Genomic DNA, 25,194 nt, shown 5'->3' on the forward strand with positions numbered 1-25,194 from the left:
GCTTTTCTCAAGAAATGCAAGCAAATGCTGGTAGCACAGTGCGCCTGTTGTCCCCCCTGAGGCAGTGTGCTTTAAAGCATAACCCCAGCTCGGACTGGTGGGACCTTGCAGGGGGACAGCTGAAAGATGAACTCTTGTGCAAAACCAGCCCCTTAAAAGGTTTGCAGAATGCTCTGAATCGTGGTTTGTCAGAGGTACTAATGAGAGGCTACTGGTGGCCACTGCAAATAAAACCAAAACTTGGCCCAATTTTAGGGCCAGGACAGTTACTAGAACTTACAAGTCTCTCATGCATGAGTCTTTGGGAGAAGAGCACCTTCTGACATCCTCCTGCAGCTTTATGGCTAATAAGTTGTCGTACAGGGTTAGTCTTAACGGTAGTACTAGAAAGTGAAGTGTTCAAAACTAAGTAGGAGAGTAATGGAGAATGTCAACTTTATGGCTGAACCATCAGCCACGGCTTATAAAGTTAAGACAGATGCTTTTTCAGAAAGAAACCTGGCTGATGTTTGGAAATGACAGCAGCTCTGTCAAAATGAAGTGTAAGATCCAAGCTGTGTTCATGCTGTGACTCAAGTTCCAGACCCATCCTGCCTCAAGTGGGGCAAAATATCCCTTTATTTCCTCAAGAGGAGAGCACACCTTTATTTGATTTATTGATATTGATGGATTTTGAAGCCAGGCAGACCAAGATGATGACATGACTCTGGAAACATTGATGATCTTCCTCTGAGGTCTCTTGTCATTCTGAAGTCTGCCAAAATCCCCCAGTTTTAATTTGGCTTCCTCCTCTTTCCAGTCTTTCTTGAGCAGTGTTTTCTGTAACTTCTCCCTGCACAGCTCTAAGGCCCCAGCTAATAACAATAAATTTCCTCACACATAACTGCACAGTAGTACATCATGAAACCGCTATCAGCCTGGGAGCAGTTTACAAGTAGAAACTTCCTCCTGTCTAATTTCAGAGACCTGACTTAATTCCAGTCTGAAGAGAAACTAGCTTGGAAATACCTAGTTTCCCAGTGCGTTAACTTATTAAAGTTACCATGTTTGCTGTCCTTTATTGCAACTTGGGCTGTCTAAACTGAAAAATCAAGCTGTTGATTGAGCTGAAAGACACTCTAGTCTTTTAAACCTGCATTGCTACACCTCCTCAGATTTGGAGAGGTGTGCTTATATTCAGTGATTCTCGGGTATGCTTTCAGTGTAACTAATACAAGTGTAGATGAATATGCCTGAAAATATTGCAGTATTTCATGTGCTCTTCTGCCAGGCCGTACAGCTACCCTGTGGAAAAGCTCTAAGTGTACCTGACCTGATTAAGGCAGCTCGCAGTGCAGAGCCAAGTACATGTCTACAGTTTAGCACTGAGGAATTTTGAAAAAATGGGCTTGCCTGCAAAACTGAGGATATTCAAGCCTCTGCAGATATCAGCAGTCAGTAAATTGAGCTCTGGTAACTGCTGGAGAGGCATTTAAATAACTTCCTTTTGTGTATATGTGTGTTTTGTTTTTCTCTATTAGAAAGAGAAAAGGAGAAGAGGTAGATGGAAATGTAACTGCGAAAAAGAAACAGAAAAAAGAAAAAGAGAAAGAATCAAAGCAGGAGAAACAGCTGAAGGTGAGTTTTAGCTGATCACATCCTAAAAACTGCTCCGTTAGAAGAGCGCAGTGTCAGGCAGTAGCTGAAGGGCTGTGGCCTAGAGAGGGGCTGTGCCTGGTGCCCAGACAAAGGCAAGTTGCACTGGTCCTCGTGTCCTGGCGCCAGAGATGCCCTATCACTAAGGCTTTGCTGACGGCAATTTGCCCTGCTGCTTCCTCCTGAAAGACAGGAAGGAACTTCTCTAGGACTTGTGCTTATCGGATTTCAATAGATTAGGTTAAATGCCTTCTCTCTGAGAGGCTGGTTCTGTGATCCTGTATCATCTGGTTGTGGTGGCTGAGGCTCTGAGCCCAGGTGCTGTTGCAGAAGAGCTTGGAAACCAATAAACAGCTCATTGCAGAAATTCAACTGAGGTAAAGTGTGGAACTAGATGAATGAGAAGTCATATCTTTTTCACCCTCTGGGGAGCTGTGTTCAGTTCTTGGGTACAAAGTGGGATAGATCACAGCTTTCTACCTTTCAGTTTCTAGAATATATGGGAAGAATTCCCAATAGAGCATCAGGAATTTTGTATTCCTTGAAAGTTTGGCATAGGTACTTTCCAAGAAAAAATCAACAAGCTGCTTTTGCTCCAATTGAAGTCTTAATGGAGCTGTAGAAAAATGGTATGTCCACCTTCAAACAGAAGTCGTCTTCTTTATTGTTAATACCTTAATTTTCAACAAAACTTAGCGGAGACATTATCAAGGTTTTGCTGCTGCAGTGCAGATGTTTAGGATGGATCAAGGCAATTTGTGGATCAGGGTTAACTTTGGGTTCGCTAATTTTTTTTAACAGCATTTCATCAAGCGTGACCATTGGCACTGAAAATTAAACCCTCTAACACATTCAACCAGTTCTCCCAAGGTAGACTGCATTTTTGAGTGTAGCAAGTGAATAACATTCAGAAACTACAGATATTTTAGGCTGCTGCTTTGCTGTCCAACCCTTTTACCTTTTGTGGAAAGGCTCAAAAGGATGTGCAGGCTCCTCCTCACTGCTGCAGGTGTGACTGATTTGGTAGAAGTTCCTCATATGCTTAGGTGGCTTAAAAGAACAGTGCCGATCAGCATTTCGAGGCTCTAGTGCAGCCACATCCCCGCTGTCGGCAGTGTGAACTAGTTAGGTGATTTTTGCAAAAGCTCTTGAGAACTCGTCAAAGGTAGAAGTGTGATAGAAACATGGATTCCTCTCTACCTAAAAGCTAGCTGTCTTGTTAGGGTCACTTGTACCTTTTTGTATGTGATAGTGCTGTAAAGGTTACTCCATGGCCTTTCTTCACGTGTTCATGGTGGAGAAGCCTTGGTTTGTACAGAATCCCATAGGGATGTTGTCTTTATGTGACCTGGAGAAGAGAGCATATTTGATGAAGCTGTGGTATGTTCCTGTATTCATACTGAAATCTGAAGCATATGGCTTTGAAGGTGTTTGGGTAAAATACATGACTTTCCCTTTCAGTGAAGCTACTGGTTCTTGGTGCTCTTTATCTCATAGTCTGTACTTAGGTTACCACGGGCTTGCTAAAACCTTGTTCCCGTACTGCAGTTTCAGAAGCATTCTTAGAAAGCAATTGACTGCATGTAGCTAAGCTGCTGGGTTTTATCAACAGGAGCAGACAGAGCTGATCTGGGGCATCAAGGATGAGCTGAGGAAGGTCTGTTCCACTAACGACCTGAAAGAGCTGCTGATCGCCAACAAGCAGGAAGTGCCTTCAGGGGAGAATGCCGTGAGTTGGTCTGTAGTTGCTTTGCACGTGTACTGGGTCATTGAATTGGAGAAGCCAACCTGAACCAATACTTCTGCAAGGTCCACAAGTCTGAAGCATCTTTCTAACAGAACACTCAGAAGGAAATTCAATGCAAAACCCAGTCCTTTTGTCCCAGAGCTCTGGTGATATTGCTGTTCTGCTTGCTTGTGAAGGCATGTGTGATGGTACTGAATTCAGTGCTGTAGTCTGTGATGTGCATTTATTCTGCTATGCCCAATCCGGTCCATATATTTTTGTTGCTGGCTCTTCAAGAGCAAGTTAGTTATGGCACTTCATATCGCTTCCCTCAACTGTTAAATTATGCAAAAAGAAGCAAAACCTGCACAAGTTCTTTCCTGGTATCTTGTCTGAAAACAGTCACTTTTCCGTTTGTATATTTGTGAGAGTCTTCTCTCTTTTGGAGCCACACATCACTTCAAGTATTTGTATTTATTAAGATTCTTTGTAAGGAGTGTGGGCTGGGATGTGGGACGTGTCTAGACTCAAAATGGTCAAGAAATCCTCTCTAGTCAGGAAAACTGGGACTTGTCTGAGCCTACATTCCCACCTACCTACTCATGTGCTCAGATGCAGTAGCTTGTCTCCTCCTTGGCTGTTCCGGCGCAGCTGCCTGGTTAGGTGCTGTGTGGTGGGTATGCTCTCCTGAATGCCAAATCTGAATAGGACAGACTGCGAGCCATGGGTGTGAGCAGATATGGTGTGACCCGGGGAAACTTCGTGTCATGTCTTTAAGGCGTCGTAAATCCATCACTGCTGGTAAGAGTCTTGGTTTATGCGCAGTGTATGCATGACAAGCTCTGGAAACATCTACGCTTGTGTGCCAGCAGCCTGGCAGTTATTTTCTTGTGCAGCCCGGTGTAATGTAGCGCGTGGGCTTCCAGCCTCCTTCTGCCATGACCTGCTTTGTATTCTTTGTTGCTTTAGATTTTGGACCGAGTAGCAGATGGGATGGCGTTTGGAGCTCTGCTTCCCTGCGAGGAGTGTAAGGGACAGTTTGTGTTCAAGAGTGACGCGTATTACTGTTCAGGGGATATTACTGCCTGGACTAAGTGTGTTGCTAAAACGCAGACTCCTAAGAGGAAAGACTGGGTAATCCCAAAGGTGGGTGTTTACTGCAAATCTGATGATCTGAAACACGTTTCTTAACTGATGTTACTTCTTGTATGGAGATTGAATAAGCAGCAATCAGTGTTGGATGCCAGAGAGCAGAGTGTGCTGCAGTGCTGAGAAGCTGTGACAGTGGGGAAGTCCTGTCACAGCTCCATCCCTCCAGGGGTAGGCAGCTAATGCATAACTAAATAATTGGGCTTTTTTCCAGTCACACTAAATTGAAAGAGATGTTGCCAATTTGATTTGAAACCCATTGTTTACCCTCTTCTATCTTTGTTTTCCCAGTCAGTAAAGTGGGTATTTGCCTGCCTTAGTATGAGTGTCTGGGAAATCCTTTCCACAAGACCTGCAGGAAATGCTCACACCTGGCCAGTGCTCAATTTAGCCTTTAAATCTTATAATAGTGTTCGTGTTTTTAAACTCTACTTATGCTTCCATCCCACAGGAGTTTCGGGAAATTCCTTACCTGAAGAAATTTAAGTGTAAGAAGCAGGACAGGGTATTCCCTCCAGATGCTGCGACTGTGAACTCTGTGCCTCCTCCCTCCGCATCTGCTCCTTTGACAGAGACTGTGTCTGCACCCAGAGGTAAGTGGCTGGCTGGGCGTGGGTCAGTGGAGTTCAGGATGGTGTGTAATGCCATTTCCGGCCAGACAAACATGCCACCCTAAACAGGCATACTTTTTCCTGCCCCCAGGCAGGTGGAGGTCTCCTGGTAAAAAAACAGCATAGCAGAGTCTCTTGTGCTTCATCTTCCTTGCACAGGTTGACCCTGATGTGGTGAATTGCCTGGGAACATGGGCTTGAGATCCCAGTTGTTTTCTAATAAATAGTTTTGGGTATTTGTTGATGGTGAGGAAATTATGTGTTTGCAATGTACCAGAAACTTAAAGGTCGATGTTGCAAAACGTGTCCCAAAGAAGACCTGCTATGAAATGCCTTGGTTTTTTGAGAAACATCCAGGGACCTCCATAATACCAGGTATTCCACATCCAATGTTGAGTTTTAAGGAAAGAGTTGTTTGGGTTGGTGGCTTTTTGTTTTTGTTTTTTAAATCATCCATTGAAATTTGGCTTTACCAGTCACTAGCTCCCCTTATACAAAATAGACATGCTGTCTCCAGCCCACAAATTGGGAAAAGGTTGGACTCCAGAAATTTCCTATAGGCTGTTGGAATGAGTTGCATGCTTTGCTGATACAGCCTGTCCACTAACAACTACGCTGACTTCTTTCTTACTCATCCTTTATAGCTCTGGCGATAGTTTTGGGTGCAGGGGATTATTGTTACTTGGGGAAGAAGGTGAGAGTAATTCTGCACAGCTAATTTTAGCTAGATCATGTTATTTTAGCAATGAAGACAAACTAACCCAGGTCTTGGTTCTGACTGGCAAGCTGATTCCAGCCCCAGTGTGCCTTGAAAGTAAACCCCAGTTGTTAACCAGAATTAAAGCCAGGTTACTTTGTTTGCTAGCAACCTAACTAATCTGAGTAGGGGGAGAGAAGGAAACAAACCCCTTAGTTGGTCAGCCAGAGTTAATAGCATTTATCTTCAGCAGTGCAGATATGCTCTTAGACACTGGCCACATCCTGGACCCACCTGCATTGCAAGGTATTAACACAATGATGTGATGGACCCTCAGGTGGTTACCAGTTTGCTCCTGACCTGTTATGGGGTTTGCATGGTACAACCTTGTACTGTCTGTAAGATCAAGACCTGAATGTACTGTAACGTGTGGAAACACTATTGCTTGAGAGATGATCCTCTTTCTTTAGCCCCTCCAAAACAAATTTCCTTCTGAAGGGGCAGGAGCTTTCCTGTTATAGTGAGTTTCTCCCATGCTGTCCAGGCATCAAAGGAAGAGGGAAGCAGAGCAGAGTCTCTAGTAGCACAGCGCTGAAGCAGACTGATTATTTTTTATTTATTTATTTAAAAAGAAAAAAGGTAGGCAAATAATGTGCTTACACATCCATCTTCCATCCCTTGTGTTGCCTTTCCTAGGTGAAGGGGAGCTTCCTCCCACTTACTTAGCACACGTCAGGCCTGCTTTTGGACCCTTGTCTCCCTGCCATCTGGGCCCGTTGTCCTGAGCATGGGCGATGCTGTTCCTTTGTGCTTGTTATTTGCCTGGGGGTGGGGGGCTCTGTTCCTGTTGCTAATGTGCTGTGTTGTTTCTGAACCCCCAGACAAACCACTGACCAACATGAAGATCCTGGTTCTTGGAAAGCTGTCAAAGAACAAGGAGGAGGTGAAGAGCATTGTGGAGGAGCTGGGAGGAAAGATGACAACAACAGCTAACAAGGCCACCCTGTGCATCAGCACACAGAGTGAGCAGCCATGCCTTGGTTACTGGTAGCACTGGTAACAGCTGAGCAGATTACAGAGGGCACACAGCCTTGGAGCTCTCTGGGGATCAGTGTTTGGATTAGGGGGTGTGTTTTGTGTGTGCACATGGCCTTAGCGTGCTTGGAAAAGACAGATGCGTGCTGTTTGAATTTTACTTACCTAACATGTTAATCCTGTGGGTTGTACCGTAAGGCTCTGTTGGGTTTGCAGCAGCTGGTGCTCAGGTCTGTATGCAGGCCGTGGTGGTGTGCAGGCCACCCTTGCTGGGGTGAAAGGTGCTGGGGGCTGTGTCCATGCTTGCCTTGGAGAAGCTGCAGAGCTGACTGGGTGTCTGAGGGCAGTATTTTAATCTGCTGGCAATTTACGGTTTGCTTTTGCTCCCTATTGGAGTCGAGGTGCAAACTGGCTGCTGAGGTAGGAGAACTGCTCCCACCTGCCAGGTGGTCCAAGGGGGACTCTATTCCCAGCCAAGCTCCGGGAAGGGGAGAGCTGGACCACCCAGATAAAACATGAGTGTTCCTGCTCTAGCCCAAGCTACAGCTTTGAGCAGATGGGGATTCTGTTCTCCAAAGAACAATGGTGAATCCGAAACATGGTGGGATTGTGTTTCCACAAAGTGTTACAGAGCCCTGACTCATGGCCAGGGGGAGGGGCTAAAGTTTGAAACCTCACTGATGCTTTTTCTCTCTATTTTCCACCCTACCTCTACAGAGGATGTGGAGAAAATGAGCAAGAAGATGGAAGAGGTGAAGGAGGCCAAAGTCCGTGTCGTCTCAGAGGCATTCCTTCAGGATGTGAAATCCTCCAGCAAGGACTTTCAGGAGCTTGTATCTCTCCATGCGCTTTCGCCTTGGGGTGCAGAGGTGAAAATGGAGCATGAGGAAATGGCCGTGGATGGGAAGTGCAGCAAGCCTCCAAGTACGAAGAGTGCTGGGAAGGTCAAAGAAGAACAAGGTGAAGAACAAACCGGTTGTTTCTTTGCAGGCCTGTTCAGTGCTGTGCATGCACAAAGCAAACCTGGGTATACTCTGTCCTTGCCCTTTCCTTGTGTTTTGTGCCCTTTTTCTCATAATTATATTTAAATAATGAGACTTCAGGGCAAGGATAGCTTTAAGTAAGTAGGAAGCTGTCTCCTGAGCTGGCTCTTGTTTCCCCTAGTTCAGTCTTACTTCAGAGACCTTCAGTACTGTACGTGCCCAGGCTCCCTGACATCAGTCCAGACTGTTCCTTATAACACCTCAGCTCCTTTCCCAGTTTGGGTCAGTGTTGCAGCTCCAGGGAGGTGCTGGGGCACCAAGATGTGGCAGACACTACTGTGACCCCCAGGGGATGTTAGCAAGTGAGAAAATACTGGGGTCCAGAGCAATGGGTCTTTGTTCTGTTTGGTTTAGAACATAACATTTTTTTTAACGGAAGAGGAAAAATATCCTACACCAGTGGCATTCCTCACCAATGCCGTAGAGAACTTGCATTATGAATGCTGGACAGTGAACAAAACCATCACGTCTGCTCACTTACCTCTTCAGAACCCCTTCTTCTCCATGTCTTCCAAGCATAGGTTTCTGTCATACAGTTGGGTATGTTATTGCCAGACTATCTCACAGCAGCAGTATCGCCGGGGGACCTGAACACCCTCCACACCCTGTGAGGTTTTAAAATCCCACTTAAAGACAACCACAAATATGACTTTTATCTGCTGTGCAGGTCAAAAAATTACATGGCCCACCCCTTGGGGCCAGAAGGAAGGAGGTGGTTAGAATCTGGTGGGGATCTTATTTTTCATTTAATTGGGGGAGTGGGGGCTGTGAATTGGCTGCTAAAGCCATGTAAAAAAAGGTATTGAAGTCATCGTGTTCAAATACTGGGAATCTGATCTGAAGTCTCCTTAGGGTGATAATTACGCAAATCGAGAATTTAAATGTTGATTCAAGCCAGACTGCAGTTGTCTGCCTAGGAAAAAAAATGAACTTTCTTTTGCTGCAGGACCTAGCAAGTCTGAAAAGAAAATGAAGCTAACAGTTAAAGGTGGAGCAGCAGTAGATCCTGATTCTGGTGAGTGATAACAATGGCTGCGCCTGCACCACACACAGTCTTCAGCATGCGTGATTGTTTGCAAAATGTTTTTCAGTGAAAGGATAAGGGTTCCATAAACGGAATGTGAATTTTTAAACCACTATTTTTCTTGCTATCATAGGAAGAATATTGGTTGACATCCAAAGCTGGATATTGCGGGGTTTTCTAGTGTAACTTTCAGAAGGACCACTTTAACTAAGGAGTACACCTTGTTCAGCTTCAGGAGCATCTGCCAGTGGGGTGAATAAAGGCCTAGCCAGCAGAAGCCACCTGTCTGGCACGAGCTTCTGACCCCAGGCTCTTGGGGGCTGTGCAGCTGATGTTACTCTACAAACCTGAGGTGCACAGACATTGTTCTGAGAATTCATACTGCATCCAAGGCCAGCCTTTGGTTTTTATAGGCCATTTGCTAATGTGACACCTGCAGAGCTGTATCTCTTGAGAATTCCTCCAGCTGGTCGTGCAGTGTTAAATACTAGATTTCAGATGGTCCTTTTTCAGAAGTTAGAATTTTTTTTTTCTCTAATTAGGATTGAGGTTCACTCCAGTGTATCTAAAGGTGTGTGCTCACAATTTATTAAAAAGAAAACATGCTTCAAGTAGTTTTGAATGAGCCATGTGCTCACTGCTTTTGCAGTATTTTTATGATTCATGCTGTGCCATGAAACATTTTCGTGAGCACAAATGTAGGAAGGAGACCTGAAATGGTAACCTCCTTTGTGTTTTAACTTGTTTCTTCTCTGTAGGTTTGGAGGATTCTGCTCATGTCTTTGAAAAAGGTGGAAAGATTTTCAGTGCAACCCTGGGCCTAGTAGATATTGTGAAAGGAACAAATTCCTATTATAAACTGCAGCTTCTAGAGGATGACAGAGAGAACAGGTGAGTTTAGTTTTCCCTAGAAATAAATTTGTTCACTTTTTTGCAATAAATATTGGATTTTTTGGCATCTATAAAAAGCCACGTATGAGTACAATGTCTTTGTGAGGAGATATGGACAGGTATATTTAGTTTTAAAAGATAAAACCCCCCAAACCCCCAAAACTGAAAAACAACTCAAGCAGCAAACCACCCCTGGAGAGATCTGTGCTCGGCGTGGGGACATTTCTTTGTGGTGTTGACAAAACCTAAGCTGGGAGATGAGCAGTTTTGCAGAATTGCATCTGGTAGTGTTCATTCCTGCATCCTAGGATGAGCGAGGCATATGCAGTTGGTGTCTTCAGGACTGGGTTAATTGGCTAACAGGAGGGCACAGTGCTGTGTGACTGATGGTTGTCCTTGAAAGTACAGAAGCAGAATTTGGCGGAGGTTCCTCTGTTCTAACGTCAGGACACCACATGTAAAGTCAGCGATGCTGCGAATCTTTCCCATATTCTCCAACTTGCTCTTGTCTTCTAACTGTGGAGCTGTAAACTTGAGAAACAGACCCCGATTCCAGCTGTTCCACCGCAACGTAGTCCTGAATTGGGTGCCCTGAGACATATCAAAACGCACTGAAATGGTCAGGGGACGATGATGTGTGTTTAGCTTTCCAGTCTCATCAGACACATGGCAGAGCTGTCTGGTGGTTGTATTACTGAACACAGATAAAGAAATGGAAAGGGTTCTTCAAAATGAAACTGCTCCCCCAAGCATGTAGGGGGTGCTCAGAAATCTAGGGGAGCTGGTGGCTGTCAGCAAAAAAACGTGGGTTCAGCTCTGGATTTATTGCACTTTACCATGTTGATAATAAGCTTCTGTATGTGGGGTTTGTATCTGGATCTGTGATTCAGTACATGGAGGGACCTCCGTGCCTGCATTTCACGCCTGACAAATTAGACAAGTTGACTGACTGTGTCTCTATAAATAATACAGAAGCTCACCCAAGGTGGTGTCAGTAATAAAAACAAATACTTGAGTTACTTTTGGTTTCTCTAAAAATATGTACTCTAGGACTTGAGGCTTGAAGATGCATGGTGTTTGTTTTTCAAATATATGATCCCAGTAGCCTGAAGATTCATATTTGTGAAACATTAACACTGAAGAGATACTTGCCTTTCTATTCCTGCTGTGCACACGTTTATCCTTGGGGCTGTAGGTCTGGTGTGTTGACACTGGGCAAGTTTTTACACCACATCTTGGACATATGCTCTGTAGTGGCTTTTCTGTTGCCCTCCTGCAGTCACTGACAGAGAATGTCTTCCATAAAATTAATGGTATGCAGATGGATGACTTGCATGCAGTTGCATGGTTAGTGCAGGATCAGTTTCATTCAGACTGAGATCTAGAACTAGAGTGTCTTATGCCTGTTCTTTTCTCATGTTTTACTGCTGTAGATACTGGGTGTTCAGATCTTGGGGTCGTGTCGGCACTGTAATCGGGAGTAACAAGCTGGAGCAGATGCCCTCAAAAGAAGATGCCATTGAACACTTCTTGAATTTGTATGAAGAGAAAACTGGCAATTCTTGGCATTCAAAGAACTTCACTAAGTATCCCAAAAAATTCTACCCACTGGAAATAGATTATGGGCAGGTAACTCTGAAATGTCCCTGTACCAGGTGGAGCATTGCTCAGCTGCTTTTCTCTAGCTGTTCTGTTCTGCACTCACTGTTAGATCACTTAACAAACCTGAGGGATGAAGTGCAGGTGCAATTGTTGTATCTTCTGTGTGCTACAGAAAGAGCTGTAGGTCAATGAGTGTCATGCATTAAAATAGATGTGTTGGGAAAAACGAAGTAGTTTTCCATTGTCAAGCCTGAAGTCCCTTTAGTGCTCGTTCCAGTCTACCCTGTAATTCTAAGAATGTTAATTTGAACTTAATTCAGCAGTTGCATACTCCCTGTCTGAAAACACCATTTTCTTTTATTTAAAATAGACACTTCTCATCTATCTTCCGCATCCAAAATACACCCAAATGGTGAAGCAGCTCCTATGCAGTGTTCTGCTTAGTGCACATACTGAGCAGGCTGAGAAAGAGGAATTATTCATTGCCAGTAAAATTTGGCTATTTAGACAGCTATGCTAAAGAAGAATTCTCTTCCTTCTGCCCAGTGGGGGTTTGTGTCTGTTTCAAGGCATACCCATAACTTAAAACTACTTTTAGATGAAATAGCTGGATGCTGTTAATAGCTATAAAGGTACCAGAGTACCTATTTTCAAGCCTTTGCATTTTTCTGTGGCCAAATTGCCAGATGTTGTCTTTCAGTGCAAAGTACTCAATGCTTAGCTTCATTTCTGGAAATGTAAATATTGCAACGGCAATGTGTCTAATACACTGCAACATGCAGTGATGTTCTGAAACATCTGGCAGATGCTTTATTGGTGCACCACTCTACCCATGAAAGCATCTAGATGGTATTACGGTGAATAGATGATTCCTGTACTCATCTGTGGCAGTTTTTATTACAAAAACTTAGTGAAACTAGTTATTGCATCTCTGTTTTGTCAAAAGCAACAAAGTAAACGGTCAGTTTTTCATATCAAGGTCTCTATGCAGTAGAAAGCTTGCAGAAAAAGTAATTAATACTGTTGCTTGAGGTGAAGCAGAGAAGCACAGAGTTTTCATGTTCCTTTAATTCTACTTATATTTTACAGTGCCGCCTCTTAAAATAATGTCTGCCAAATTACTGAATTGGTGCATTTTTAAACCCTCTTTGTTCCAAAATGTCAGAGCAATGTCCCACGCTCCTCATGAACTTCAGGCTAGTCATATTATGCATATGCTAGATTGATTTTAGAGTTGTTACCATGGCAGCCAGCCTGTTACTTTTATCCTTTGTGATTTTGCTAATTCGGATACTATTTTTACCTCCCAGGACGAAGAAGCTGTCAGGAAACTGACAGTGAGTGCCGGGACAAAGTCAAAACTTGCTAAGCCAATCCAAGACCTTATTAAAATGATCTTTGATGTGGAGAGCATGAAGAAAGCGATGGTGGAATTTGAGGTGACTACACACATTCATGTTTCTCATTTCTGACACTCCTTTCTCTCTTTATATCATAGTTATACAGCCAGAAACAAGTTATTTGCAATCCAGGTGAATCATACTTCCTAGAAGTCAGTGTGAGTTTTAGATCAGCCTTAAAGTATAAAGACAAGAGTCTGACCAGAATTTGTCAAGCACTGGAAGTAGTAACTTAGTTATGGTGCATGCAGTTTTTAAAACTTGGGTGCGTTCTTTGTTCGTTAATGGGGAATGTCTGTATCAGTGTCTTCAACTTAATAAGCCTTTGAGAAACTCATCTGCAGGTCCTGGGATCAGTAATTTTTCTCTGTTTTTTCCAGTGACGTGCATCATGACCACTGTTCACTGAATGCTCTTAAAATATTAACACAGATAGCCAATTTACTGGTGATGTGAGACAGGAGGCACTTTTTTTGAGTGGTGAGCCATGTTTTGGGGGGGGACAGCACTACCACTAATTTACGTAGGAAATGAGCATGCAGCTCAGACTTAAGGAATGCTGCTAGTCGATACATGTACTAATAAAATGCCTTGACAGAGTCCAGATCCTCTTCTGAACAGGACCAAACTTGAGATGGTTTTGTTGTATTTCTCGTTTGTTCTAATGATACCCTATTTTCATCCATTCTTCCTTCCTCCATACTTCTTGATCCAGGCTTCTAACAAGCTTTCAGAGAGTAGTCTGGTAGTATCATCTGTCTCTCCTTGCATAGAAACAATTTAACTGGTGTCAGAGAACCTTCAGTTTGTTTTAATGCAGTCATTCAAACTGGGTTAATTCTAAATAACAAATTTCAGAGTTCTTCAGCCAGCTTAGTTATCCTGTTCTAAGACTTCATATTTAAGCAGCTGTTGTTTGCTCTCTGTATCAGTATTTCATGTATATACTTTTCAGAACAGGCTTTGCACCATTTTGTACAGCTTATCTGAAAGCTTTCAGATGGCTTGCCCAACATTTTGTAGTACCTTGGGTTAATTGCGTTCTCCTGTATCTTCAATCGTTCTTTACATCAAACTCTTCTAAAATAATAATAATAATAATTCTTTGTAACTGGAACTGGATAAAGACTCTGAACTGAACATCATCTGATGTTTTCTGATTTTATAGAACTCCTGTTGAAACTATGTTAATTCATACAAGCCTGCAGATCTATAGACCTGGGAGTCCAGATGGGCCTGTCTTCCTATTACATTTATCTGCCGGTACTGTTGCTGCCAAACAGCTGTTTTCCATTAGAGGAAATAACATTTTTCCAAGTTAGAGGTTTCTGTGTATCTTCTAAAAATGGCTGGTTGGTTCCTTTTAATCAGCCTCATCTCAAGTATTTGATTCCAGGAGCTCTTGCTCTGCCAAAACTGTAGCAAATTCTTAGTTTTTCCATTACACAACAATAGATTTATCTGATGTGTTTCTTCTCCTGCTTCTAATTTAGCTTCCAAGAGTTTTACCTCACCAAGCATACAGGGGTTTATTACAATTATCTATGTCATTGCCTTACATGAAAAGGTTGGCTAGAGGGCTGAGTCCTAGTGCTGTGTCCTCTCTTGCCTGGGTGGAAAGCAAACATCTCCCTTGCCTCTCATATGACAGTCTTGGTGCACGCATCTGTGTTGTCGAGCTAATTCTTCACGTTACCCTCAGTGCATCTGGCAGTAATTGCAGTGCTGTTGTTTTAGACACAGCCCCTTGGCTGCTGTGCTCTTTTGATGCACCTAATGATAAAGCTTTAGTTGCAGTTTAGCTTTATATTAGCTCTGCAGGGCTCTGTTCACCTCCCATGACTCATAGGAGACACGAAACTCCAGCCCTTTGGCTGTATGTGGGCTCTGTAAGAGATTTCTTATTCAGTCACGTTGTCGGGGGATGTGTTAGTCTATAGGTGTTGGTGTTTGTGTTAGTGCTTGTATGTGTTAGTTTATAGGTATCTGCAGCTAGTCGGCACGTCCAAGTTAAATGGCCCATTTACCATGTCCTTCATGATTTTTCAGCTAATAATTAGATAATATGGATGGATGGTACTCAAGAAAGCATTGGCCCCAAAAGTTTGGGAGCTACAAATCTATTGCAAGTTGTTTTTCATTCAGTTATTAATCTTGGCTTTGTGACTCTCATGTCCCCCAGATGTGATCAGTTCTGAAGCCTGTCTTCTCTCTTGCAGTCCATCTCGGCTTTTCATAGTATCTGGCTTTATGTGTGCTTAGCTGCAACTAAAGGTGAAAGTTCTCCTAAGTCCAGTGGAAATCTTCATACAAAACCGCTTCAGGGCTTTCACACCTGTCTACAGCTTGGAAGAGCCTTCCGAGTTCAGCTTACAGAGCAGATTTACATAAATCTGGGTTTCCTAGCTCCATAATGAATAAATAAAGTGGAACTTTTCCAGACGGTACACGGTATACATGGTGTCGTAGGAACATCTGTCCTTGGGCAGAATCTTAAACCCATCAAGTTCAGTAAAAACTAGGTTGATCTGCAGGGTGTACAGTGAGTACTGTCAATATTCTAGAGGGTATACGTACGATCTTTGTAAACGACTCCATGGGACTTGTCTTCTGTCGAACGTTTTTGCATTCAGGTGGTCCTTAACCCTGCAAGGATTTAATGCAAGTCCGAAACTTTTCCAAGATCCATCAATACACAAACAAAAGCAACATATAAATTAAATCAGTGGATAAATGCAGGCAACCAAGACACCGCTTTTGACTTAGTTGCAAATTTTTTGTTCGTTTTTCAATGAATATGAAGCATCTTATAACACCTTTATGTTTGACCCTTGATAATTGTAGGGTAAAGTTGGAAGAAGGTGTCTAGGTTGTACCTAGAGACGTAGATGATCTTATGAACAAGAATTATTTCATTCAGTTTGCTTCTTTGCCAGCCTGAAATGTATGGCTCCTGAAGTGATTGAGGAATTAATCTGACACCAGGTCAATATTAAACTTCTAGCCAGATGCTTAGCACCCTATTTTTGTGTTGTCTTAGCATGCATGCTTAGTTTCCTATTGCAGTATTCCTTTGTTTTTAGGATGTCTTCTCAATATACTGCACTGTCCTTCTCAAATCATTCCTTGATCCAGAGATTAATACCAAGTCTGAAATGTTTTCATTCTTCATGTGGTCGGTCATACCAGGATGGAAAGATTTGTTCCCTAGAAACGAAAGAGGGAATGCTGCAATGGTGTCAGTGTAGTGAAATCCTGTTTTAATCGTTTAAACCTTCATCAGATTGACCTGCAGAAGATGCCATTGGGAAAACTGAGCAAGCGGCAGATCCAGAGCGCATACTCCATCCTTAATGAGGTTCAGCAGGTGAGCATGAAAGGTGGTAGAGCAAGAGGGGAATTCAGAAGTTGTTCTGGGCTCAGAGTGGGGTGAATGCCGAGCTGTGTGTTTAAAGATCTGTGCTCTCTCTCGCTGGAGAAGGGGATGTGCCTTCCACAGGTTAGTTCTCTTCGCTGTTGCACCGGTTTGGGCAGTACTTGTAGTACAAACTCCAGGCTGAGCCAGATGTAAATGGCAGTTGAGCAAATGATGCTGGTGTCTTGATCTAGTAGCGAGCTGGTGTTTCTACCCCAGAGAAGCTTGTCTGAGGATAAGAATTAAGATTAAGTTGACACAGGAAAGGGTGTGGCTTGATGACATTACTGTATTTACACATCATGATCTGGACCATTGTAAGAATCACTATACAGTATTGCCTGAACAGCTTGCAAAGGTGTACCAGCACACCCCAATTTTTTGTCATGGGCACCCTGGCAAAGCATAGATATGGGAAGTTGTCAGAGCAATCCAGAACCTTGCCGAGGACTTGCACACCTTCCATATGCAGAAGCCTTTATTTTGCCTTCCAGAAACATAATCCCCATTAGATTTTTCTCATACTAGAAATACTATGTATTTCTGTGCAAGTACTGTGACTTACTACATGCAAAACAACTAAAGAGAATTGCCCTTTTTAGTCCTGGGAGAGTTTCAGCATTAACACTATTGCTGCTTCTCTGTATTAGTTCTCAAATATCTTGTGTCTGTCTATTGCTATGGAGGCTTAATCTTAGTAATTTTCTTTGGTGCTTGTTGTCTTGTCTAGGCAGTTTCTGACAGTGGTTCAGAATCCCAGATCTTGGACCTCTCCAACCGCTTTTATACTCTGATTCCTCATGACTTTGGGATGAAGAAACCACCTCTCCTAAATAACTTGGAATACATTCAGGTATTGACTGGAAACAACATTATGTTGTTTGCAGGCAACAGGTCTGATATCAGATGTCTAACACAGGGCATTTGTGAGGTTTGAAGACTTAATTTAACCTCATGCTTTCGTGAGGTTAAGCTTGGTTTTCTTCAGAATATATTTTTTGTTTATGTGCATATATGTGTGTATACATATAAAAATAATTGTTATATGTTATGGTCTGTATATGTGTGTATATTTTAGTATATTTAAGAGTGTGTGTGTGTGTGTATATATATATATATATATATATAAAAAAGGCAGTGTTTTGTTGTTAGAGGGCAGTGTGTGGCAGTGATTCACATACACTTTTATAATTTGAGGTATTCCAGAGTTATTCTGAACATGTCAAAGGCACAAGTAAAATAACCTCTCTAAATTCTTCAGGCTAAAGTGCAGATGTTGGACAACCTGCTTGATATTGAGGTTGCTTACAGCCTTCTCAGAGGTGGAAATGAAGATGGAGATAAAGACCCAATTGACATCAACTATGAAAAACTGCGAACTGATATTAAGGTAAAGGAAATAAAAGGAAACGAGTGAATGTGAATACAAGCTGATGTCCTGTTAGTTTGGAGTATAACAAATTGCCTAGACTGTAAGTAACATATGTATTGGCATGAGTTCAGTGAAGGGCCACTGAGGTTATTAAGGGACTGGAGCATGTGTTGTATGAAGAGATGCTGAGAGAGCTGGGGCTTTTTAACAGGGAGAAAAGAAGGCTCAGGGGACATCTATAAATACCTGATGGGGGGAGGGAGTAAAGAAGAGAGAGACAGACTCTTTTCAGTGGTTTCCAGTAACAAGAGGTAATGGACACAAATTGAAATACAGGAAATTGTATTTAAACAAAAGAAAAAGCTTTTGTTGTTGATGGTGTTTGGTTTGGGTTTGTTTGTTTGGGTACTGTGAGGGTGGTCAAATGCTGGAAAGAGTTGTCTGGGGAGGCTGTGGAAGCTCCATTCTTGGAGGTGTTGAAAGCCTGACTGGACTCAGCCTGTGGCAACCTCCTCCAGCTCACCCTGCTTTGAGTAGGGAAGGTAGAAATCATCTCAACTTCCAGAGGTGCCTTCCCATCTCAGACATTCTGTGACTGGGTGCTGTCTGTATGCCTGTACATTGTCTCTAGCTGGGAATGAATTTCCACCTAACTGATAAAGGAGGCTTAAACTAGGGAGTTGCAAGCATAGGGTGGTTGTCATTGTGATGTAAGAAGCCTGCTAGTTTGCATGCTAAAGAAACTTCTCTTGTTTGCCTCTTTTCAGGTTGTTGACAAAGATTCAGAAGAAGCCAAGATTATTAAACAATATGTGAAAAATACTCATGCTGCTACTCACAATGCATATGATCTCAAAGTCGTGGATGTAAGCTGGGCAATACTGGGGCTTAACTTTGTGAAGATGGACTCTTCAAAGTTGACTGACTTGTTTGCAGTTTCCTTTTATTTTTGAGTAGCTTACATAGTTTCCTTTGAAGGGATGGTTTGATAGACCAGACCAATTGCTATTGAATAGAATAGCAAATCTCTAGGCAGAGATGAGTCTAAACTTGCTGAGGTGTCTTTGGGGGTGTGTTTTTACTTTAATGTAATTGGCCTTAGAAAGGAGGTGGAGGAGTAATCATCTTCTAAAATTGAGCCTTACTAGTTCATTGAATGATTTTTCAGAAAACTATGGTCTCATGAAATTGCAGAAGGGAAGGTGGAGAAGTAATCAATAACAAGTACTGTGTGATCGATGCTACCTCTTGCTAGTGTGACACAGCAAACTGCAAATACTGAAACCCATCCAGATCAATTTCCTAGCAGATTAGAATCTTAAACAGACTCAGACTGGATAATTTTTTTTTAAAAATCTGATTAGTTGCATGAAGGTAATGGTTTACTTGCTTGGTTGTTCTTTTTCTCCTATCCTTTTTGAATTGAAGATCTTCAGGATTGAGCGTGAAGGAGAGAGTCAGCGTTACAAGCCATTTAAGCAGCTTCATAATCGCCAGCTGCTGTGGCACGGTTCCCGCACCACCAACTTCGCTGGTATCCTCTCGCAGGGTCTCCGGATAGCTCCCCCTGAAGCTCCTGTGGTACGTTAAACAGCTTCTCTGGCTGCCTCCATCCCTGTGCTCAGAGATGGCCACAGTTGGAGACAACCTAAACAGGAGAATTTCTATGTGGGGAGGGCTCAATGTTCACGCTCAACCTGCAGACAACATTGTGTGTCCAGAGTCGGTTGCTGACTGGTGTCCACAAGAGCTTGAGTTGCAGCTTTTGCTCTCCTGGGAGCCCAGCCAGGTGGATTCAGTGCTTCCTTTGTATTATTGTCCCAATAATTTTTTTTTTTCCTTTTGCTGCTTACAGACTGGCTACATGTTTGGGAAGGGCATCTATTTTGCAGACATGGTATCCAAGAGCGCTAACTACTGTCACACATCTCAAGCTGATCCCATAGGCTTAATACTACTGGGAGAAGTTGCCCTTGGAAATATGTAAGTAACTTATGAAAAGTATTTGCCAAACATGCTTCATATGTCGTGGTAGAAGGTGATGCTAAAATTGCAAGCCTTTTCTTCAGTGTGAAGAAAGAGCACTTAGTATTTCTTTAGAAACAAAATTCCTTTTTTCTTAAAATGAGAGCTGTTTGGTTGGGGAAGAAAAAAAAAATCAATGTTGCAGTTCTAGAATCTTGTACTAAATGCCAATATCATTAAAATTAGTAACTGGGACAAAGAAGGAAGGCTGTTGAGTTCCAGAAGAGTAGAATCTAAATTAACTTTATATTAACTCACCATAAAGTGAAGCCTGGGAAAAAAAAGGGATTTTTTTTTTTAACCAAGATAGTTTAAGATGAATGTAAAACACTGTTGTGTGTTCTTTGTGCTGTCCAGGTATGAGCTAAAGAATGCTTCTCACATAACAAAATTGCCGAAGGGGAAACACAGCGTGAAAGGTAAGCATTAGTAGCTGTCACTGGTAATCTGCTACTGATGGCAACTCACCTTGTGGCTCTCCGCTTAGCAAAGAGAGCTATAGTAATTTTGTAACTGTACTTCCTTTAAGAGTTTGCATAATGTCACCCTGTAGTTGCATCTGTATATGCATACATGGTGCTTTGAGATGGGAGTTAGTACACTTGGAAGCTTAAGACTGAAGTTAGTGTGTTGCCTGAAGTTCAGGAGAAATTTTTATTTGATATTACACGAGAGAAAATGTAAGGCACATTCTCCAACTTCTTACTTGCTTTCATCATCATAATACTATATTTTAGGAGAAAGATGAGAGGTTTGATAGAAGAATAATTGTTTAGCTTTCAAAGTGCTTTAGAAGCTTGAAGTGAAGGGAGAAGCTAAGAATAAAAGTTTAGATGGAACAGCTGCTCTCATTACGTTTCTATCTGTAAAAAGTATCAGTATGTTGCACTGAAAAAGGAGATGAGAGAAAAGACATAGCTCTCTAATTCAAGCAAAAGAAACGGTAATCGTCTATCTTCTGTGCTGAGATGAGATGGGAGGGTGGAGAACAGTACCATTCAGTAGTGAGTGGCTTTTCTTAAACTATTCTTTTTGAGAGGCTTAAGAGAAATCAAGTTGCCTAAAATAAAATAGAATGTGATTTTAGCATCTTTTCCCAAATACGTTCTACTCACACTATTACAGATATCAAAACGGATTTGTACTGAAGAGTTTAAAGAGAATAAGAATTGGTTTGTTACTTTTCTGAAAATGTTGCAATGTGCGTGTTTTCATTAATGGACTTAGCATATGAGAGCTTTAAGTCTGGTCTGTTTTAGCTTTCATCATACAGATTAGACAATTAACAGCCAAAAGTCTAAAATTCTCACTTCTAATGTAGCAGAGTATGACTGTCATTAGTACGGTGGTGCTGCATTGAATAAATAGACTATACCCTTTGTGTTCTTTTTAAGATATTTTTGCACTTGGTCAGCATTTGAAAATATATGTGAAGTAATATTTGGCTGGCTGAATCATTTTCTTTATGTGCAATATCTGTGTTTGCCTTCTAGACTTGTAACTAATGTGTTTTCCCTTTCTAGGCTTGGGCAAAACTGCGCCTGATCCCACAGCTACTACCACCCTTGGTGGTGTAGAGGTTCCCTTAGGGAATGGGATCTCAACTGGAATTAATGATACCTGTCTTCTGTATAATGAGTATCCTTTGCTATTATGTTGGCTGCATGCTGTGTTTGAGTGTTGCTGAGTTTAGCAGGACCTCGCTAATGTGGGTCAGGAGTTACGGCACAGCGTGTTTGGTTTCTTTTAGATCTGCTTTGGAGTACTCACAGACAATTTAGAGTCTCTTGTCCAAGGGAGATTATTTTACAGTTGTCACACTTAAATCATCATTCTGAGAAAAAGGAAACAATACATGTAGCAAATAGCTGTTGCCCCAACAGGACTGAATACCTGAAGGCATTGGTGTGGCCAGTAGTGCCTTGCCCAGAGATGTGTCAGGTCAAGGGAAGGAGAACGCTACCTGTGGTGGTTTCACATCACTGCAGTCTGATTTGTTCCTCGTGGTGCTGTGGCTGGCCAGCTTGGCCAGGAGGAGGTGGGGGAGCCAGCTCTGTGGGTTGATGAAGTCTCACATCACACAGCTTCTCTTGTGTTCCCCAGACCCTTTGCAAGTATTGAGGTAAACCTCAGATGCCCAGCAGAGATGCAGCCATTAAAGCCTCTTTCTAAGCAGAAATGCCCCCAAATTAATGTGTACTCAAGAGTCACAAGAGATCATAAGAATAAGTGATGTCTAAGGTCCCAGATCAATCTCTTCACTGCCAGTTAAGCAAGTAACCCATTAATACAACCTCTGGGTTGTGAAGAAACTGTCTTCTCTCTTGGTAAGCTGTTTTCCTCTTAGAAGCAGTCTTGACAACACAAGTCGTGGTAATACTGTTTTTATCTTGAGTTTTCTTAAATACAGCATCTGTCTTGGTCAGATGATAAAATACAATACAGTTCATAATAGCTAATTGAGGTAACATGATGTGCATTAATTTTGTTTTACACTATATTTGATGGGGATGCTTTTCAACTAAAATTGGGATTAGAGGTAAATTTGAGGCCTAAAGCGTTGAGGAACAAATAGGCGAGCTGGGATTGCCTTCTGAAAAAATAAAATGGTGCAGTGCGGTCGTAGAATGTGCAAACACTGCCAACCATTATAGAGCTCTTCTCTGTGATTCCAGTTTGGATTTTTTAGTGGGAGATTAAGAGGACATTAATGACTTTGTGTTGGAAGGTAGCAATAGATGTACAACTATAATTGTAGATGCCAGGTCTGACTGCAGATCTCATCTAGCATATGTCGCTCCACTGTTTAGATAGCGAGAGAGAGATTGTGTGTTATGGCTCTGGCTGACAGAAAATAATCGTCAAGAGCTGCAGCCCTATATCCAAGTCAGTTCACCTGCCTGTCACTCAGGATTCCTGCTGCACCACCATTAATTCTCCATATGACTGTTAGTTGCTTGTTTCTAACTATTGTATAAAACATTTTCAGATTCAAAGAAAAGTCAAGTTTAAAGATTTGTGGTTTAAGCTGTTAGAACTGCTGAATCACATAGGCGTATGTATGGTAACTTAAGTTCAAAGGTGAAGTTTGACTGTATTTTGAGGCTTCTCTGTGTTATATTAACAACTGTAATTATTCCTTAACATTCTTCCCAGATATATTGTGTATGATGTTGCTCAGGTAAATCTGAAGTACCTGCTGAAACTGAAATTCAACTATAAGACATCACTCTGGTGAACAGTATTTAGAAACCCTGTTAGAGTTATACTGTAGTTACACTATAGCGTTGACTTCTGACATGCTTACACATTGACTTCTCTTACCAAGATATCAAGAGTTAAACTGCAGAAGAGGTTACTAAATCCTATTTAGTACAACACTTAGTGAAATTTTTATATAAATGTGTGGCAGCACATGGACCTGAATTCTGATGAGAACGAGTACTTGGTTTTGTTTTATACCACTTCTAATTTTGGGGCTTTCAAGTGTTTCTTCTAATTGACCAAACTGACAAAATAAAATTCAAGTTTGTGCTTTTAGCTGAACAGAGCTTGGCAATAGCAGGAGAAGGAACTTGATGTTTGCGATATTTGCTCTGTTAAGGTTCCCTCTTGTTACCCATTTTCGGTTTTCATTTGAATAAATGATAAATGTGCATTTATTTTGACGTAAAAAATAAAAGCTAATTTCATACTAACAGCTTTATGTTTCAAAACTTCCAAATTGTTTTGGTTTTGAGTCATGATTTAAGTGTATTTGGTAGAATGTTCTTAAACATGATATCTCTCTCTGAAGATCAAATGCCAAATATTGAAATCTGTAGTCATGTTTCATGAAGTCATGGTGAAATGAAAATTTGGACTTCCCACTGAGACTTCATCTGTCAACAGTTGGTGTGGTAAACGTGGAAAATGAATTTGTGGCTGTTTGAATTTAGTATTAGCCCCAATAAACCACCTTTTAATATCTACCTTCAACGTGATGTAAGTTGGTTGTTGTAGACTCTAGTCCTAACAAAGCTGTAAGCTGAGTTTGGGCTCAAGCTTCACTCATCATGACCTGGAGTGAGGGATGTTGCCACTCTGTGGGTGGTCTTGAAACATCAGTATAAACTAATAATTTCAATGGTCAGTGATGGTTGTTACTTACTGAAAGTGAGTTGCTTTAAAATAAGTCATTGAGCGGTATGGGAATACTTGACTGTAGTGCAACATCAGTTCTTTCTCTTCAAAAATTACTGATTTCCCTGAGCCATTAGGGCAAGTTGGCTAATCCCCAGGGACAGTTCTGCAAGGACATTGCATTCAGTATCTCTTCCACTATGACAGTTCCCTTCCTAAGAAGGGACAGTTTAAGCTCTTTCTGATGATTGCGGCTTCAGTCTTTGGTAACCTGCATGGAAACACCAGATCAGTTTCCTAAAATGTTGTGATGCCCACGTGCTTTTTGAAAGAGGAGCTCCAAGCCAAAGTGGTAGCTTATGGAGCAGCTGTTTCCAGGACCTGTGAAGGAGAGGAGGATGAGGAGTGATAGATGGAAAACAGAGCAGCTGCTGTTGGGGAGAGAAGGAAATGTGGAAGGACTGGGTAAGTGATGTGACATGGGAACTGACACAAGAGAATCAATTGCAGTTGGTGCTCATGTATTTGAGAGGAAGTGAAGAGAGTGGCCCTTGTCTTCTGGTTCTTCAGTAGCTTAGCCAGTGGCTAATGACTGTTTCACTACCAACAGTCATTTAAGCCTTAAGTATAACCTTGTCAGTCTCCAAAAGAGAACAGGAGAAATGGTTTAGTTTAGTTGTGAGGTAGAATTCCCCGCCCCCTTCCCCCCCCCCCCCCAAAAAAAAAAAAATATCAAAAAATCCAGATTGCAGTTGAGTTTGGGACCAGAAATTAAAGGTCGATGCTTTTGATGGTCCCTGTCACCTGTACTAGAGGTGGCTCAGAGTTCCCTTTTGATCTAAGACCTCTTGTCTTGCCCTGAGATATGGCTGTAAGTGCTCTCTAGCAGGAGGAGTGTTTTACGATGTGTACATGGTGCTGAGTTACAATTGGAGCACAAGGAATTATATCCCAAGCTCTGCTCTACCCTTGCAAATACAGCAGTAAAAGATACAGTGGGACAGGACTCTCTCTGAAGAGGCAACAGGTGCCCTTTGGGGACCATAGGAGAGCCATGGTGTGACTGTCCTGCAGTGGAATCTAGTGTGAATTTAGGGTGCTGCTTCTGCTGGCAGCTTGTCCGACTGCAAAGTGGACCTGCTTCTCCTGAATCCAGGTGCTGGTGCTGCTGTGATGCAGCACACAGACAGACCCTCCCTGGGGCCAGGCTGAGAAGAGTAGCACAGTGACAACCACTGAAGGCATTACTTTTGGAGGATGTGCACGAAGCAGAGCTGGATGCATAGGTAGTCCCATTTCTGTCAAAACTACTTGAAAGGAATGAGTTGTCAAGGCATTAGGTCCTATGACATCCTCTGCTGTTTTTCTGAGGAGGGATGTTGACGAATGATTTCTGATCTAAATGTTAAACTACAAAAAAGCAACAATGTATAAATATTTAAACAAT

General features: G+C 42.2%; 1 protein-coding gene across 3 annotated transcripts in view; it reads left to right on the forward strand.

Annotated features, from left to right (window-relative positions):
• PARP1 (poly(ADP-ribose) polymerase 1) overlaps positions 1-23,325 on the forward strand; it is a 34,805-nt gene extending 11,480 nt beyond the window's left edge. For all 3 annotated transcript variants that reach the window (XM_075088731.1, XM_075088730.1, XM_075088732.1), the window contains exons 5-23: positions 1,521-1,617; positions 3,248-3,364; positions 4,331-4,507; positions 4,962-5,103; positions 6,700-6,840; positions 7,571-7,813; positions 8,843-8,911; positions 9,679-9,811; positions 11,245-11,440; positions 12,724-12,852; positions 16,097-16,180; positions 16,959-17,081; positions 17,490-17,618; positions 18,368-18,466; positions 19,029-19,181; positions 19,456-19,583; positions 19,983-20,044; positions 21,149-21,263; positions 22,782-23,325. In XM_075088731.1, coding sequence (XP_074944832.1) covers positions 1,521-1,617; positions 3,248-3,364; positions 4,331-4,507; positions 4,962-5,103; positions 6,700-6,840; positions 7,571-7,813; positions 8,843-8,911; positions 9,679-9,811; positions 11,245-11,440; positions 12,724-12,852; positions 16,097-16,180; positions 16,959-17,081; positions 17,490-17,618; positions 18,368-18,466; positions 19,029-19,181; positions 19,456-19,583; positions 19,983-20,044; positions 21,149-21,263; positions 22,782-22,863 — 2,419 coding nt within the window. In that variant the 3' untranslated portion in view covers positions 22,864-23,325. The remainder of the gene's footprint in view (positions 1-1,520; positions 1,618-3,247; positions 3,365-4,330; positions 4,508-4,961; positions 5,104-6,699; positions 6,841-7,570; positions 7,814-8,842; positions 8,912-9,678; positions 9,812-11,244; positions 11,441-12,723; positions 12,853-16,096; positions 16,181-16,958; positions 17,082-17,489; positions 17,619-18,367; positions 18,467-19,028; positions 19,182-19,455; positions 19,584-19,982; positions 20,045-21,148; positions 21,264-22,781) is intronic.
• The last annotated feature ends 1,869 nt before the right edge of the window (positions 23,326-25,194 follow it).

Source organism: Phalacrocorax aristotelis, chromosome 3 (genome assembly GCF_949628215.1).
Source record: "Phalacrocorax aristotelis chromosome 3, bGulAri2.1, whole genome shotgun sequence".
Taxonomy (NCBI): domain Eukaryota; kingdom Metazoa; phylum Chordata; class Aves; order Suliformes; family Phalacrocoracidae; genus Phalacrocorax; species Phalacrocorax aristotelis.